The following is a 15,737-nucleotide window of genomic DNA, read 5'->3' as shown; positions in this document are numbered from 1 at the left end:
TCACTCCCCAAGTGACCGCAGCAGCCAGAGCTGAGCCAATCTGAAGCCAGGAGCCTCTTCTTGGTCTCCCACGCAGGTGCAGGGTCCCAAGGCTTTGGGCCATTTTCTATGGTGTTTCTAGGCCACAAGCAGGGAGCTGGATAGGAAGCAGGGTCACCGGGATTAGAACCGGCGCCCATATGGGATCCTGGCGTGTGCAAGGCAAGGACTTTAACCACTATGCTATCATGCCAGGCCCTGTTTTCAAGCCTTTGTATCAGGGAATGTGCCAGGAAAGCAATACCTTTGGGTGTGACTGCTGGACCCTTGATATACACAGGGCTGCTTTGTGTCCAAGAACCACCATTTTCTGGTCTAGGCATCCATCCTTCAGAGAACCATTTCCCTCTGCCACAAAATAAGAACAGCAGTTCTCCTTGCTCCCTGGAGAGCATTGGCACATGGTGTGAGGGATGCTGTGGGAGCGCTCCGAGAAACTACCTAACGTGGGGATTACCAGGGACTCGGGGTGAACACACCACCCCCAAGAAGACAGAAGAGCTGAGCTCTTACAAAGAAGCAGAAAGAGATGGGTGGTGGGTGGGGGAGACGTGAGGCATGACCAGTCTTTGGTTCATTCATTTCCTTCCTCTCGTAAGAGGAGTTTTATTTTTGTGGCCTGCAGCTGCTTCTGATTTCTGTAAAAGGCTGTAAGACGATGATTCCTGCTCCGATCTGCACAGCAAAATCACCTGGGGAACTTTTAAGACCCTCAAATGCCTGTGCCCAGCACAGATCAAACTAGACTCTGGAAGACAGGGCCATGCATCAGTATCTTTTTCCTTTGTTCTCTGGCTGAATCTAGAATATGACTGGTTTGACATCTTTCCACTTCAGAGAAGAGAGGGGGGAACACTGGCTCCATCTTTAAAACATCCCTGCACAGGTGCCCTTGTCTTTCTCTACTTGGAGTCTCGGGGTAAATCAGACAGCTGAGCCCAAAGTAGAGAGAATTCTATGGGTTAGGCTGACTTGAAGGTTTGCTGAAGTCTTGAAATGAATACGTTTCATTACAGCCTTGCTAAGGTCACATGGGGCCAGGCAGATTCAAAGTAAGTTTTCCTAAAATCTCAAGTGAAGGCAGATTTGGATACCAAGTGCTGTGCAATGAGATCCTAAACACCCTTCCAAAGACTCAAGAAACACAAAATGCCAGTAGGGATGCTTGGAAAATTGCCCAGGCTGGGAGCATGACACAAGATTTATGCATGCGACACCTCTCACATCCCTCCTGGTAGGAGTCGGTAAATCTGTGTCATTAGGGGTGAACTAACCTAGTTCCAACAGAATAGTGAGGACCCTGTTCTTTCTGTGCTGCAAAAAGGGTGGGGCCCCCAGGCTTCCCTGGACACTGGGTGTCACACATGTTTGGCAGGTTGGAGGCCTTTGAGTTAGCAGGATTTGGGTACTGATTCCTGATCAGCTGGTGTCTAGCCCTGTGATCTTACACAGCTCACTTTATCCTGCTGGGCCATGATCCCCTGCCCCACCAGCGTCACTATGAAGCTTAAATGAGAAGTGTTGGCTGAGTGGCCTTGGAAAGTTCCTAGTTTGTGGTCAGTGTTCCTGTTACATGAATTCTGTCTTCTCTTCCACTACTTGCTTGGATCAGTAATCATATGGTCCTAGTGCGTGTCCAGTTTGACAACCTTTAGCAGCAGACCACAGTGACTTTGCCAAAGTGCTGGCAGGCTATGATAAGAGGTGCAAGTGTCAGGTGAGGAAGTAGCATCCTTTGGGGAAGTGGTGACAGATGACAAGGTTGATGAAAATCATAGATCTGTCTGCCTGCAGAGCCTTTAGCTCTCTTGCGTGTGATGGGCCTTGTGGTTGATGGGGAAGGTGGGAGTGGCTCACTGGAGACATCTGGGCTGCTGATTCTAGCTTGGAAAGTGGAGGTCTGACTTCAGGGGTCTGTGTTCTTTTGGTTTCCAGGGTAGTTTTTTGTTTGTTTTGTTTTGTTTTGTTTTGAAGATTTATTTATTTGAAAGACAGTTACAGAGAAAGAGGCACAGATCTTCTATTTGATGGTTCATTTCCCAAATGGCTGCAGTGGCTAGGGCTGGGCCAGGCCAAAGCCAGGAGCTAGAAAGTTCATCCACATCTCCCATGTGGATGGCAGGGGTCCAAGCAGCTGAACTGTCTTCTACTTTTTCAGGTGTGTGAGCTTGGAGCTGGAGTTGGGACTGAACTGATGCTTATATGAGACATATTTCCTTTTGTTCATACCAAGGGGTGGTACCAAGTAATCTGTTTTAATGGTTAAGGATGAATTTGCCTTACTGAAGTGAAATAAAAATATTTGAGAAAATTCAGCTTTCCCATTCTCATTATGCATCTGTAACCAGATAACAGATGGGACTTGGGAGCTACAGTGGAGGGAGAAGGAGAAAAGAGAAGGTGGGAGTTGGGGGAGAAAGGACTTATCCAGTGGTTCATTCCTTCAAATGCTTGCACATCCAGGGCTGGATCAGAAGCCGGGAACTCAATCTAGGTCTCCCACATGGATGGCAGGGGCTCAACGCTGCAGCTATCATTGCTGTTCCCCAGTGTGTGTTAACAGGAAGCTGAAATAAGGACCCAGAGCCAAGACATGAACCCAGGTATTCTGATATGGGACACAGGTGTCTGAACCTATATTATATATTTTATACCAAACCCAAACACCTAAATTTTATTTCAGTTAGCAAATAATAATTGTATATATTTATGGGCCACAATACAATGATACCTACTCTATGTTATGAACACATCAAGAGATTTTTTTTATTATAAATTTTATTTTTTTATAATGATTACATGGTTGATCAGGATGGGAAGGATCAAGGTTTAGGGAAAATTGGGTGTACTCATTGCTTCCAAATTTGCTATTTCTTCTTGTTTCTGGGGGAAGGGGAAAGACCAAGGGGAAAACCACTCATGACTTTCCGCATGTCCCAGTAACCAGGGAGAGGAACCACCACCTTATATCAACCCAGAGTCTCAATGTGTACATATTCTGAGGGTTCTAAGTGGTTTGGATAGTTCTGAAATGCTGTCGATTTCACTGATCCGAGGATGATGTTATCCTTCCAATGTCCACTGGCTCCATTCACTGAGATTTTTTGGCTGTCATCATTTGTTTGGAGTAGTTGTTGAGTTAGTTCTGTTCTTTTGTTACAGCACCAGATGAGCTGCCATATTCTCCTTTTACAACAGGGCCTGTGTCCCCTGCTCCACCTTTTTCATTAAGTAGGACATGTTCTTGCAGACACATCCAAGGACCCAGGCCAGGCGACCCAAGCCCTGCTGGATTACTTCACCCCTGGGGCTCATAAATCTGGCACCCACCTCTTGGGCAGGCTCCAGGACCCAGGCTAGGTGACCTGAGTCTCCCAGATCACCAACCCTGGGACTCATGAACCCGACACCCTTCTAAAAGGCAGGCCCCAGGATCTGGGCCAGGTGACCCAAGCCCCACCAGATCCCCCATCCCTGAGTCTCAGGAACCTGGTCCCCCACCATGCAGGTGGACCCCAAGACCTGAGTTAGGCTACCTGAGCCCTGTCAGATCCCCCATCCCTGGGTCTCATGAACCTGGTCCCCACTAGGCCCAGGCTGGCAAGACTCACCTCACCTCAGCATCTGCAATCTTATTGCACAGACTGGCCTAGTCTAGTCTGCCCCCTGTTCTAGCTACTGCTGGTGGGTGCTGCAGCCTATCCCATCCCAGCCTGATTGCTATCCTGGACCTAATGTGAACTGGCTGGTGTTGGGGCCCGATCTGGTTCCTCTTGCTGCCCAGGTTCTCAGATCTGCCAGTGGGTGTTATGTGCTGGCCCAGACTAGTTTGTCCCCAGACCTGACCCACGTATATGCCAGCGGGTACTGTAACCTGCTGTTGTCTGGGCTGCCCCTTGCCTTGCTTCTTGCACTCACCTGCAGGGACTACATCCCAATGAAGGAGTTTCCCAAGCTCCTCCAGTGGGTCATTGATCCCGGTTGACTTTGTCCACTTCCTATCTTGACAAGGTCAGTGGCCTTGTTCAGCCGGCCACACCCATTGTGGTACTTGTTGGGTGTTACAGCCCAGCGACACCTGGTCTGCACCCAGACATAGCTTTCACATAGTTCAGTGGGAGTCAAGACCTAGCCTGGCCTATTCTATACTCAGCCTGGCTCTCAAGAGTACCAGTGGGGGCTGGAGTCTAGCCTAATCTGATGCTTCACAGTCCCAGTGTACATCCATGCCAGTGTTGGCTTTAGCCATGTACAGCTAAGCCTGCTGTCCCCAGTCCTATTATTGTCCTGATCAGTGGGAACCCCACCCAGCTGGGGTGCCCCCTTAGCTCCCCAGCAAGGCCTGACCCCATCTATAGTTCTTGGGTGAGCCAGCAGAGATTCCTTCCCAAAGGGGTGAGTCCACATTTCCTGCATAGATTCTGCTATCAGCTCACTTCTCTCTTTTTTCTCCCCTCCAAACCAATTTGGTGTCAGTCCCCTACTTGCATACACATGTCGTGGACTTATCTATGGAAGTCCCTGAGCTGTAATGCCTAACCTGAGCATGAAAACCACAGGTCATTTCTCATTACCACCTATGTGATCCCATGAACTCCCTGTAAATGAAGAAGAGGGTGCGATACCGGGCAGCCTGAGGGACTTCGCCCAGGGCCTTTGGCTGGACCCTTTCAGAGGTGGGAGCCAAACAGCCAGTCTACAGGCACCTGTGTCGGTCAAAAATAATAACTTCCAGGATGGGGTGGTCCTGGAGGCCTGCTGAGCGTCCCTCCCCCCAGGGAGCAAGTGTACTCAGTTGTACATACCTGTGCTGGGTTTGAAAAACCTCCAGTCAGGGTGTCTTGAAGGCCTGCTATGAGCATCCCTCCCCCAAGGCAGCCACGTGGCCTGGCTACAGGCACCCGTACAGGTCAAAAAAACACACATCAAGAGATTTTGATCATCCAGCATATCTATCATTTCTTCATGGTGAGAACATTTAGAATCTAGTCCAGATAGTTTTGATATGTGCAGTAGATTTACTGATAACAGCAGTCAGCATGCTGTCCAGTAGACCATTTATTCCTTGTGTCTGTCACCCTTGCCCCCATCCCCCAGCCTATGGTAATCATGGTTCTGCTCTGCTTCTGGAACCTCTTTACAGGGCAAGCATGACAGATGGTGCTTAGAGGCCACCCGTGACTCACTGTACCCTCCAGTAAATGTGCACACTTGCAAATCCTGTTGCCAAGGGCAAATGACAACAGAAGCAGCTTCTACCACCATCGTGCACCCCATGCCTCCAAGCACTCTGCTGTGGCCTGAACAGAGTTGGGCTACTCAACTCATGCAGACAATGAGTTCCCTTCATGGGTTGATGATGCCAATAGATGGAAGCTTGGACTAGTTGTAACATCTGAAGCCAGTGCCTATGATGGGAGGCGACTGGACTGGGTCACTGGCCTGGAGCCCCCAGTCGAATCTTGATGGCTTCACAAGGAAGCCATGTGGCCAGGTGTGCCCACGGCTTGCTTTGTGGTCTTTCCTCTGCTCATGTTCCACTATCCACCATGCTCATCAGGCACCAGCTGGATGGGGCCCTGTGATGTTAGACTGTGAGCCCAAACAAGCCTTCTCTCGCAAATACCTTCTCTCTGGCATGTGTTGCAGTGACCAAAAGCTGACTAACACACACTGGAATGACCTGCATAGTCACCTAATCCTGGGCTTCTCAACCCTAGCACTTTGGCCTCTGGGCCCAGACAGCTCTTGTTGTGGAAGCTATCCTGTGCATTATGGGGTGTGTAGTAGCACCCTTGGCCTCTAATCATTGACTAGATAGCAATCTGGCTCCTCCAGGAAAATAAAAAAAGCCTCCACACATTGCCAAATGACCTCCTTGGAGAACACTGACCTAAAGAAAGTGTATGCTGGCAGAAACAGTCACTAGTGTGCCATTTGGAGGTGCTACAGCCTGAGATTGTTACCCAGGCACTGTGTCATGGCTCCTGCTTCTCTTCTACCAAATGCACTTCCCAAACATTGTATACTATTTTATGACCAAGTTAATTTTTTAAAAAGATTTATTTATTTTTATTGGAAAGGCAGATATACAGAGAGGAAGAGAGACAGAGAGGAAGATCTTCCGTCTGATGGTTCACTCCCCAAGTGACTGCAAAGGCCAGAGCTGAGCCAATCCGAAGCCAGGAGCCTCTTCCGGGTCTCCCACATGGGTGCAGGGTCCCAAGGCTTTGGGCCTTCCTTGACTGCTTTCCCAGGCTACAAACAGGGAGCTGGATGGGAAGCGCAGCCGCCAGGATTAGAACTGGTAACCACATGGGATCCTGGTACATGCAAGGCAAGGACTTTAACCACTATGCTATCATGCCAGGCCCCAAGTTAATTTTTTTTAAATATAAGTTATACATATATAAAGGAAAGTAATGGAGCATAATGCCTTTCTCGTCAGCCTGTACCTTTATTATTCATTTGTATTCCCAGAATGAACAAAGTACGGGGTTTGGAACACATTTACAATCAACAGTTCACACAGCATATTTATAGAAGACTTACCACATTGAGAGCCAAAGTAGGTAAAGCGATCAGCACATGCTTCCCTATTACCTACTAGCTGTCTGACTTTGAGATGGAATTTTTTTTAAGATCCATTTATTTTTATTGGAAAGTCAGATATACAGAGAGGAGGAGAGATAGAGAGGAAGGTTTTCAGTCCACTGATTCACTCCCCAAGTGGCCACAATGGCCAGAGCTGAGTCAGTCCAAAGCCAGGAGCCAGCAATTTCCTCCAGGTCTCCCATGGGGTGCGGGGTCCCAAAGCTTTGGGTCGTCCTTGACTGCTTTCCCAGGCCACAAGCAGGGAGCTGGGTCTGGATGGGAAGTGAAGCAGCTGGGAGATGAACCAGCATGCAAGGTGAGGACTTTACCTACTAGGCTACTGCGCCAGGCCTGAGACAGAATTTTTAGATGTTGGATGATTATTCTGCTCTGTGAAGGCAAGGATGTCTACAGTGTTTTTTTGTTTTTTGTTTGTTTTGCTTGAGATTTAACATTTTATTCCTACTTTAGACCAAAAAAATCACCCATGTAGTATTTCTCAGCTCGTCATCATCATAGCAAAGGCAGAGAAAGGGGAGTTCATTGTAGCCTGTGGTGTTGGACATTCAGTGTAACACCAGGCGGGCCCATTAGCGTGGCGGGTGGAAGCTTGGCAATGGCGGAGTGTGTGTGGAGGAGCAATCCCAAGGCAAGTTACAAAGCAAAGACAGGCACACGCTGCTGCTGGCTCTGTCATGATCTGGTCATGGTGCTGCATCCTGGCAGCTACAGTTGCTAATTCCTTCCCAAAGCCCCCTGCCCCTTTCAGGCAGCACAGTCAGATTAAGTCTCTGCTCTTAGGCCAACACTATAAAACATGGCCTAAGAAAAGCTGATACCCAAACTAAAGCACAAATGTAGCAGATTGGAATTCCTCAATTATGCATGCTAATTTACAACTCTGCCATAAGAATGTAAGGGCATGAATTTTGGCAGTAAACAATCTTAAGAAGAGTATCTATTTCAAAGCCACAAGACTGATTCCCAAATGTCAATAGGACTGTCAGACAACTTTCAATGTTTTAACTTTATGTATTCAGAAGGAACTGCATTAGCATATTGCTTAAGAGATTTGCCACACTACATAGATCAGTTTTGAAATGTCAATTTTATAACCCTGTGAAACCAGCTATGCATGGAACTAGTGTACAGTTGAATCACTTGTAATAATTGGGTGGATGTGGTTGAATATGCTATCTTGAACATATTCTAAAGGAGGCAGAAGTTCCTGCATATGTGGATTTTACCACTATATGAGCAGAACAGAATTGAATGATAGGATTAGGTAGGCTGGCTAACTACCATTGCTTAATTTTTGTCTTTGGCATTTTTTCCTCTTTAAAAGTCCTATTTAGGAGCCTGGCACGGTGGCCTATTGATGAAAGTCCTCAACTTGAACGTGCCGGGATCCCATATGGGCGCCAGCTCTAATCCCAGCAGCCCCACTTCCCATCCAGCTCCCAGCTTGTAGCCTGGGAAAGCAGTCAAGGAAGGCCCAAAGCTTTGGGACCCTGCACCCATGTGGGAGACCTGGAGGAAGTTCCTGGCTCCTGGCTTCGGATTGGCTCAGCACCGGCCTTTGCGGTCACTTGGGGAATGAATCATCGTATGGAAGTTCTTCCTCTCTGCCTCTCCTTCTCTCTGTGTATCTGACTTTCCAATAAATAATTTTTTAAAAAGTTCTGTTTAAATGAGTGGAGTTTATTAAATGGAGAGGATTTGTTGAGTATGATATTGATAAGCATTGTGGAGTAATGGCTGTGAGTAATGTACAAATCATACCATCCACCATTAGTAAAACAGTTCTCAGTCCTTAAGGCAAATATTTAACATTCTTTAGATGAGTTCATTATTGCTTTCATCTAAACAGCAGGCTGCACTGTGTCTGTGTTTCTTGTTGACTTATTAGTAAGAATTATTTGGAGAGGCCATTACAGCTTGGACAGACTTGTTCCAAAGCTGAGGGACATGTTCTTTGTTTCTGTTTGAAAGGCAGAGAGAGAAAGGGAGATGGAGGACGAGTGCACTCCCACCTGCAGACTCATTCTCCGGGCTTCTGAGACTCGGCCTAGCCAAAGACCTTGGAAGCTAAAACTCAGTCCAGGTCTCCCAAGTGGCTGGCAGGGACTCAGGTACTGGAGCCTTCACCTGCTGCCTCTGAGGGTGCTTGTTAGCGGGAATCTGTAGCCCAATTGGGACTCAAGTCCAGGCGCTGTGAAATGGGATGCCTGAGCACCCCCCCCCCCCCCGACATCTTAAACACTGCAGAACGATTGCTCCAGGAATGTGTGTCTTTAACCACCATCTGCCACCTTACCCATGTCAGGCTGGTTTACTAGCTTTAGTTTCTTTGGAAAATCAAAGTATCTTTAGTCCATCTTTGCTTGTTTTCTTAATCATGTAGGTGAGTGTGTGTATAAAAAGCAAATCTTAAACACTAAGTCATGACTTGTCACTGCCACTGCAGCTACTTTTGAATGCCTGCATTTTATTTTCTTTGAGTTTTTTATTTGAGATGTTTGTAGATTACCTGCAATTATAAAAAGAAAAAAAATTGAGTCCCTTATACTCTGTATGTGAATTTCTCCAATGGTAGTATTTTGTGAAACCATAGTGTGACATCATAATGAGAATACTGATGTTAATGCAGTCAAGATGCAGACTGCTTCCATCCATACAAGCAACTCCCATTGTGCCCTTCTATAACACACCCTGTTCCCTCCCATACTCATCCTTCCTCCTTAGCCTTAACTACTCTACAACTCTTCATCTGTCCTCCAACTTTGTCATTTTGTAGCTTAAATGTTTTTTGTGAATAGGATCACATGGTTTGTAACCTTTAAAAAAATTTTAACATTGATTTATTTTCATTGGAAAGGCAGATCAGATTTACAGAGTGAAGGAAAAACAGAAAGATCAATCTTCCATCCACTGGTTCACTAACCAAGTAGAGCTGAGTTAATCTGAAGCCAGGAGCCAGGAACTTCCTCCAGGTCTCCCACATGGGTGCAGGGTCCCAAGGCTTTGGGCCCACCTTGACTGCTTTCCCAGGCTACAGGCAGAGAGCTGGATGGGAAGTGGGGCTGCCGGGATTAGAACTGGCGCCCATATGGGATCCCGGCACATGCAACGCAAGGACCTTAACCACTACGCCATTGCGCCGGGCCCAGCAATTAATTTTTTTAAAGATTTATTTATTTTTATTGGAAAGGCAGATATACAGAGAGGAGGAGAAACAGAGAGGAAGATCTTCCATCTGTTGATTCACTCCCCAAGAGGCCACAATGGCCTGAGCTAAGTCGATCCAAAGCCAGGAGCCAGGAGCCTCTTCCAGATCTCTTGTGCCAATGAGGGGTTCCAAGACTTTGGGCCGTCCTCAACTGCTTTCCCAGGCCACAAGCAGGGAGCTGGGTAGGAAGCAGGGCCACCAGGATTAGAACTGACACCCATGTGTGATTCCTGAGTGTGTAAAATGAGAACTTTAGCCACTAAGCTACTGTGCCAGGACCAGGAAGTCATTTTTTAAAAAGATCTGTTGATTTACTCAAAAGGCAGTGGAGAGAGAGTCAGAGAGAATGAACAAAGATCTTATTTCCACTGGACCAGGTTGAAACCAGGAGCCTGGGTTCCAGGGTATTGGGGACTTTAAATATTTGAGATATCCTCTATTGCTTTCACAGGCACATTAAGCAGGGAGCTGGATTGGAAACAGAGCAGCCAGGCCAAACTGGTGCTCCTATGGGGTGTCAGCCATGATAGATGGCAACTTCTCACTGGACCACAAGATCAAACCCCCTGAATTCAGTGTTTCAGTAGTTACAGAGGTAGTCAGATTATCTGTTTTGTAACGGCTGAGCTGTGGTACTTAGTGTTATTGTGAAGAAATGCCCCATCTCATCTGCTTTGGATTTGCTCATCGCACTCCCTGGTCCTTTGGGTGTCAGCAGAGTCTGAAGCATGCTCTGTTCTATTCCTGATCCTAGTAACTTGTGTCTTCTCTCTCCAACTAGTTTTGCTGGAGGTTTGTCCATTTTATTGATCTTTTCAAAGAATCAGCTTTGCATTTCATGTTTTTCTCTAAAACTTTCTTCTTTTTTATTGATTTGTGCTTGTACTTTTGTCTCTGTCCTTCCTTAGTCCTTCCAGTTTATTATGTTCTTTTTCTAGGTCCTTGAGAAAGTGAGCTTCCGTGATTGATCTGAGTTTCTTCCTCTTTTTACGAAAGGCCATTTAGCTGTTCTAGGTCCTCATGAGAGCGAGCTTCCGTGATTGATTGAAACTCTTCCTCCTTGTACCAAAGACTGCATAGCGCTGTCAGCCCGCATTAGCTCACCGGCTTGAGCACATTGTTGTAGGGGAGGGTCGGTTTCCCCTTCCCTCCCCTGGGCTCCTGGCTGAGTCTGCAGTAAAGCAGAGGTGAGCAGAAGGGAAGCACATTTAATCAAGTTTTAGGTTTCAGAAACAAAACCCCGAGATCTCAGGGAAAACTATTTCTATGCTTGGATTTGATAAAGAATGAACAGTCACAGAGAAATGTGACTGGATAGAAGACCCATGCATACAGCAAGGCGCCAGCCTGCACGCACAGTCAGACTTTTCTCATACTCTGTGAGGTGCCTCTTCCCCCTTGGTGTAGGACAGGAACCCTTCTGGAATGAGGGGCTCTAACAGACCTGGTGGGTCAACTCCTTTATGGATGGTTCTCACATAGAAAGTCATGGGAAGGTCAAGGTCATATTTCTAGGCTTTATGACTGGGTTTGGAAGAAGGTGACTGCAATTTCTTTGACTAGCCTTGAAGAAAAGGATTTCAAGTGTCTCTAACCTGCCTGAAGAAGGACGGGAAGGAAGAGGAGCATGAGAAAGATGGGCAGAGGAAAGTCATAAAGATCTGCTTCTGAGCTGCTTTTCTTCTGGTCTGAGTGCCTGGCATGCTAGGACCTTGTGTTCTAGGCTATCACGTTCTTAGCCCCAACGCTATTTTCCTTCAATTCAATGGGATCATCATCATTATTATTATTATTAGTTTCCTTGATATGTTTTTGTCTTTGATCCATGGATTATTTACAAGTATGTTACTTAATTTTCCTGTTATATTTCTGTTCATTTCTTGTTCATAAAATTTCAATTCTTTCATATTTGTTGAGGTATGCTTCATGGCTCAGAGTATGCTCTAAGTTGGTCTGTATTGTATGCTCAGTTTTTTTTTTTTTAAGATTTATTCATTTTATTACAGCCAGATATACACAGAGGAGGAGAGACAGAGAGGAAGATCTTCCGTCCGATGATTCACTCCCCAAGTGAGCCGCAACGGGCCGGTGCGCGCCGATCCGAAGCCGGGAACCAGGAACCTCTTCCGGGTCTCCCACGCGGGTGCAGTGTCCCGATGCATTGGGCCGTCTTCAACTGCTTTCCCAGGTCACAAGCAGGGAGCTGGATGGGAACTGGAGCTGCCAGGATTAGAACCGGCGCCCATATGGGATCCTGGGGCTTTCAAGGCGAGGACTTAGCCGCTAGGCTACGCCGCCGGGCCCATATGCTCAGTTTTAAAGCTGGAGTACTTGTTAAGTGTTAATTAAGTCCTGTTGACCCATGGTATTATTGAAATTTCTATTCTATTTAGGTGTTCTATCAATTACTGAGAGAGGGAAGTTGAAGTCTTCAACTATAATTTGGATTTGTCCGTTTCTTCATTCAGTTCCATTGACTTTTGCTGTACATACGTCACAGCTGCACTGTTTGGTGCATGCACATCTAAGATTTCTGTCTTCTGGGTGTGTTGTTTTTTCTCTTGATGAAATGTCCTAGGTATTTGTATCCCTTTTCCAAAATGCTTAGTACTAGACATGCTTTATATTTGGGCTTTTTTCAGATTTCCAGACATTTGTAGACTTTGCCAGTTGAGCATCCCTAATCTGAGGTATTAAAATCTGAAATGGGGCTGGCCTGTTGGATCAACTGGCTAATCCTTGCCTTTCAAGCAAGGTATCCCTTACAGGTGCCAGTTCGTGTCCTGGCTGCTTCACTTCCCATCCAGCTCTCTGCATGTGGCCTGAGAAAGCAGTCAAGGACAGCCCAAAGCCTTGGGACCCCGCACCCATGTGGGAGACCCGGAAGAAACTCCTGGCTCCTCACTTAAGATTGGCCTAGCTCCAGCCGTTGCAGTCATTTGGAGAGTGAACCAGTGGATGTAAGAACTTTCTCTCCTTCTTTCTAAATCTGCCTTTCCAATAAAAATAATATATACTATATATATGTGTGTGTGTGTGTATAATATTTATTCTGAAATATCCCCCAAATAATGTAAGTGCTCAAGAAGTTTAATTTTTATTACTTTTAATTTCAGATTTTCAGGTTAGGGCTGCTTAATCTGAAATATACCTAATATTTTTACTTATTCTTTGATTTTGTAACTGAAGCTCTTTTTTCTTTTTTTTTTTTTTTGTCTAAGGAATATATCATTCGGGTGCAAAGAGGAATTTCTGTAGAAAATAGCTGGCAGGTAAGCAATTTTTTTTCTTTAACAATTAGAAAAATGCTTAATTTTGTGACCAAAATCCAAACTTTAGGAAATGTTAAAATATTTAGAAAATTCAGAATGTAAATACATATAAATTGTATATATTTCTTTCAGCTATAAATCTTTAGCTTTAAGACAAGCATTACAAAAGACTTTAAAACTGTTCCCAGGTGTTTGGGTAAGCTGTGTGTGATTTTTGTCATGGAGGGTGTCTAGGAATTCGTTCTCCAGCTTGACCCAGAGCAAGCAGTGTCTCTAACTTCCTTCCCCGCAGCCACAGTCTAAGTGCATGAGTTTGGAGTTCAAGCCAAACCTACACGTACAAAGGCGACATGCTGTTGCAGCTACTGTACGGTTTGGGATACCAAACCTCATTGATGTCTTAGCAGAAAAATCAAGCCTTGAGGAAATTTTCTAAATCCAAAAACTGTGTTAGAAACCCAGGGGTCACATGGCAAAAAGCGAGCTCTTGGGCCTGGACTTACTGAACTGCTCTTTGGTTGGGGTCCTAGAGGATCTCCAGATAAATCTCCTGCAGAGTAACTTTGGAGGCTCACTGACGAAGGTCAGAGGCACACTGTTCAGAAGCTTGCTCAGAGCCTGAAGAATGCCTGGAATCAGCATAACCAAGGAGGAATGTGTAGATAACCACAGTAGAGGGGAAATGCCTGGACAATCAGGCAGAGATGTGGCTGCCCTGCCTGCATGTTTAATCCAGGACTCTGGGTGGTGGAATCTCAACCTGTGAGAGTTGTAGCCAGGACAAGGAGAAACTTGTCTCAAAACTGAATACTTTTGTTTGATTCCTGCTTAGTAATCTTTGTGTGTATGTGTGTATAAATCATTATTCATTATTCTAGGCACCTGGTTAATAAGAAAACTAAGGGCTCTTTATCCTGAAAAGACATATTTTTATAAAACCAGTTGGTGTCCCATGACTTTGGCTGAAATTAACCTGTTTTTACAGCCCAGCCCACTCTGTCATGGGCCTGTTAAACAGCTAAGCAGCACTTAAAATCCCTCTTACCCTTAACCCAGCACCTCACTTCCAGAGGATCAGCAGGAAGGAATTGAAAAGAAAGTGTCTTTGCTGACTCAAAACAGTACTGTCTTGTCTCTTACAGATTGTTAGAAGATACAGTGACTTTGATTTGCTGAACAACAGCTTGCAGGTAAATGTCTTGGAACTCTAGTGGTGCATGTTGTTGATTGCTTGGGGTGCCTTGGGAGCAAGGATATCAGAAACAAGATAACAGCAAATTTCTCTGTGACGAAGAATGATTCGCACTTTAAACAAATGATATATGACTCTGAAATTAAACTTTTGAGAGCAAACTTGTGATTTATAATTAATTAGCCAGTCATCTTGCCCCCAAGTCCCTTTGTGCCAGAGTGTACTGACAGCAATCCTAGATTGCTGACACAGCCTGTCCTTAGACTCTCCGACTCTACGGAACTCAGCCATGGGGTTAGCAGCACCAGTCCTCGTTCAACAGCAACTGTAGAAACTCAGCCTCTTCAGTTTAGTTGTTTTCTGTTGAGTATGGGAAGCCTTCAGGAAGTTCGTGAAAAAATTAAATGCAAGAATAATGTGCGTTTTGAAGCCTCTTGATGTTTTTCTAGATTCCTTTAATGTGAACATTCCTGACTCGGTTGCCACAATGGGAGCCAGGTGAGCTTCAAAGCCTTCTTCTAGCAGCAGGCAGTCATGAAGGGTCCCAGAGGGCCTTCTCCATGTTTCCAAGAGCTGGCCACACCACTCAGGGCTTTCCATGGCAGACCAACGTGCAAGTGCTGTGAATTGTGCCGTGCCTGAGATTTGAGTGGTGACCTAAAACCGTTTCCAGCTGACCAGCTCTGCCAGGAGCTAAGTACTACTCCGGTCCTGGGTGAGCTAGCCATCAGCTCTTCTTCAGAGAGACCTCTGGTCTGGTTCATGGCGGTCACAGGACTGCTGGCGGGGAGGGAGCACAGTGTTTCGCTCAGTAGGCCACGTGTAATTGTTCAGACTTGGGAAAAGAGAGTTCAGACTTTCCTTCACGTTGTTGATGATACTACCAGAAACACAGAGGCCTTATTTTTCTTCTGAAAGAATTGATCTGAGTATTTGTGTCTTGTCTTTTGTTTTAAGATTTGTTTATTTAAAAGGTAGAGTAAGAGAGAGAGAAACAAAGAGCAATCTTCCATTTGCTGGTTTATGCCCCCAAAAACCTAGAGCCGAGAACTCCATCCAGGTTTCCCTCATGGGGGGTGGGGACCCAAGTACATGAGCTGTCTTTTGCTGCCTTCACAAGCACCTTAGCAGGGAGCTGGATTGAAAATGGAGGACATGAGATATGGATAATCCAAATAGTGACTTAACCTATCATGCCATCGTGTTTTAATTTCAATATGATCAATTTTAAATCTGCAGAAGATTGGAAAAGATCAGAATCCCCTCAGTGAAGGATCTAACTGGGTTCACTTGCAAATGTTAATAGCCTGTTGTTTGTACTTAGAATAAAGCTAAACCTGTGGTGACTCCATAGGTGAGGCATCATGTACAGCTTATTGCAACAAATCAATTTTCTCTTCTTATGCAGTGG

At 45.7% G+C, this 15,737-nt stretch overlaps 1 protein-coding gene across 5 annotated transcripts in view; it reads left to right on the top strand.

Annotated features, from left to right (window-relative positions):
- Nucleotides 1-15,737, top strand: part of PXK (PX domain containing serine/threonine kinase like) — a 70,238-nt gene that overhangs the window by 15,564 nt on the left and 38,937 nt on the right. For 4 of the 5 annotated variants that reach the window (XM_058679129.1, XM_058679128.1, XM_058679132.1 and 1 more), the window contains exons 2-3: nt 13,084-13,134; nt 14,277-14,324. In XM_058679129.1, coding sequence (XP_058535112.1) covers nt 13,084-13,134; nt 14,277-14,324 — 99 coding nt within the window. Of the gene's footprint in view, nt 1-13,083; nt 13,135-14,256; nt 14,325-15,737 lie in introns of all 5 variants that reach the window. The other variant, XM_058679130.1, reaches the window with a different exon arrangement.

Source organism: Ochotona princeps, chromosome 21 (genome assembly GCF_030435755.1).
Source record: "Ochotona princeps isolate mOchPri1 chromosome 21, mOchPri1.hap1, whole genome shotgun sequence".
Classification (NCBI taxonomy): Eukaryota; Metazoa; Chordata; class Mammalia; order Lagomorpha; family Ochotonidae; genus Ochotona; species Ochotona princeps.
This window is presented reverse-complemented; position numbering and strand designations above follow the sequence as displayed.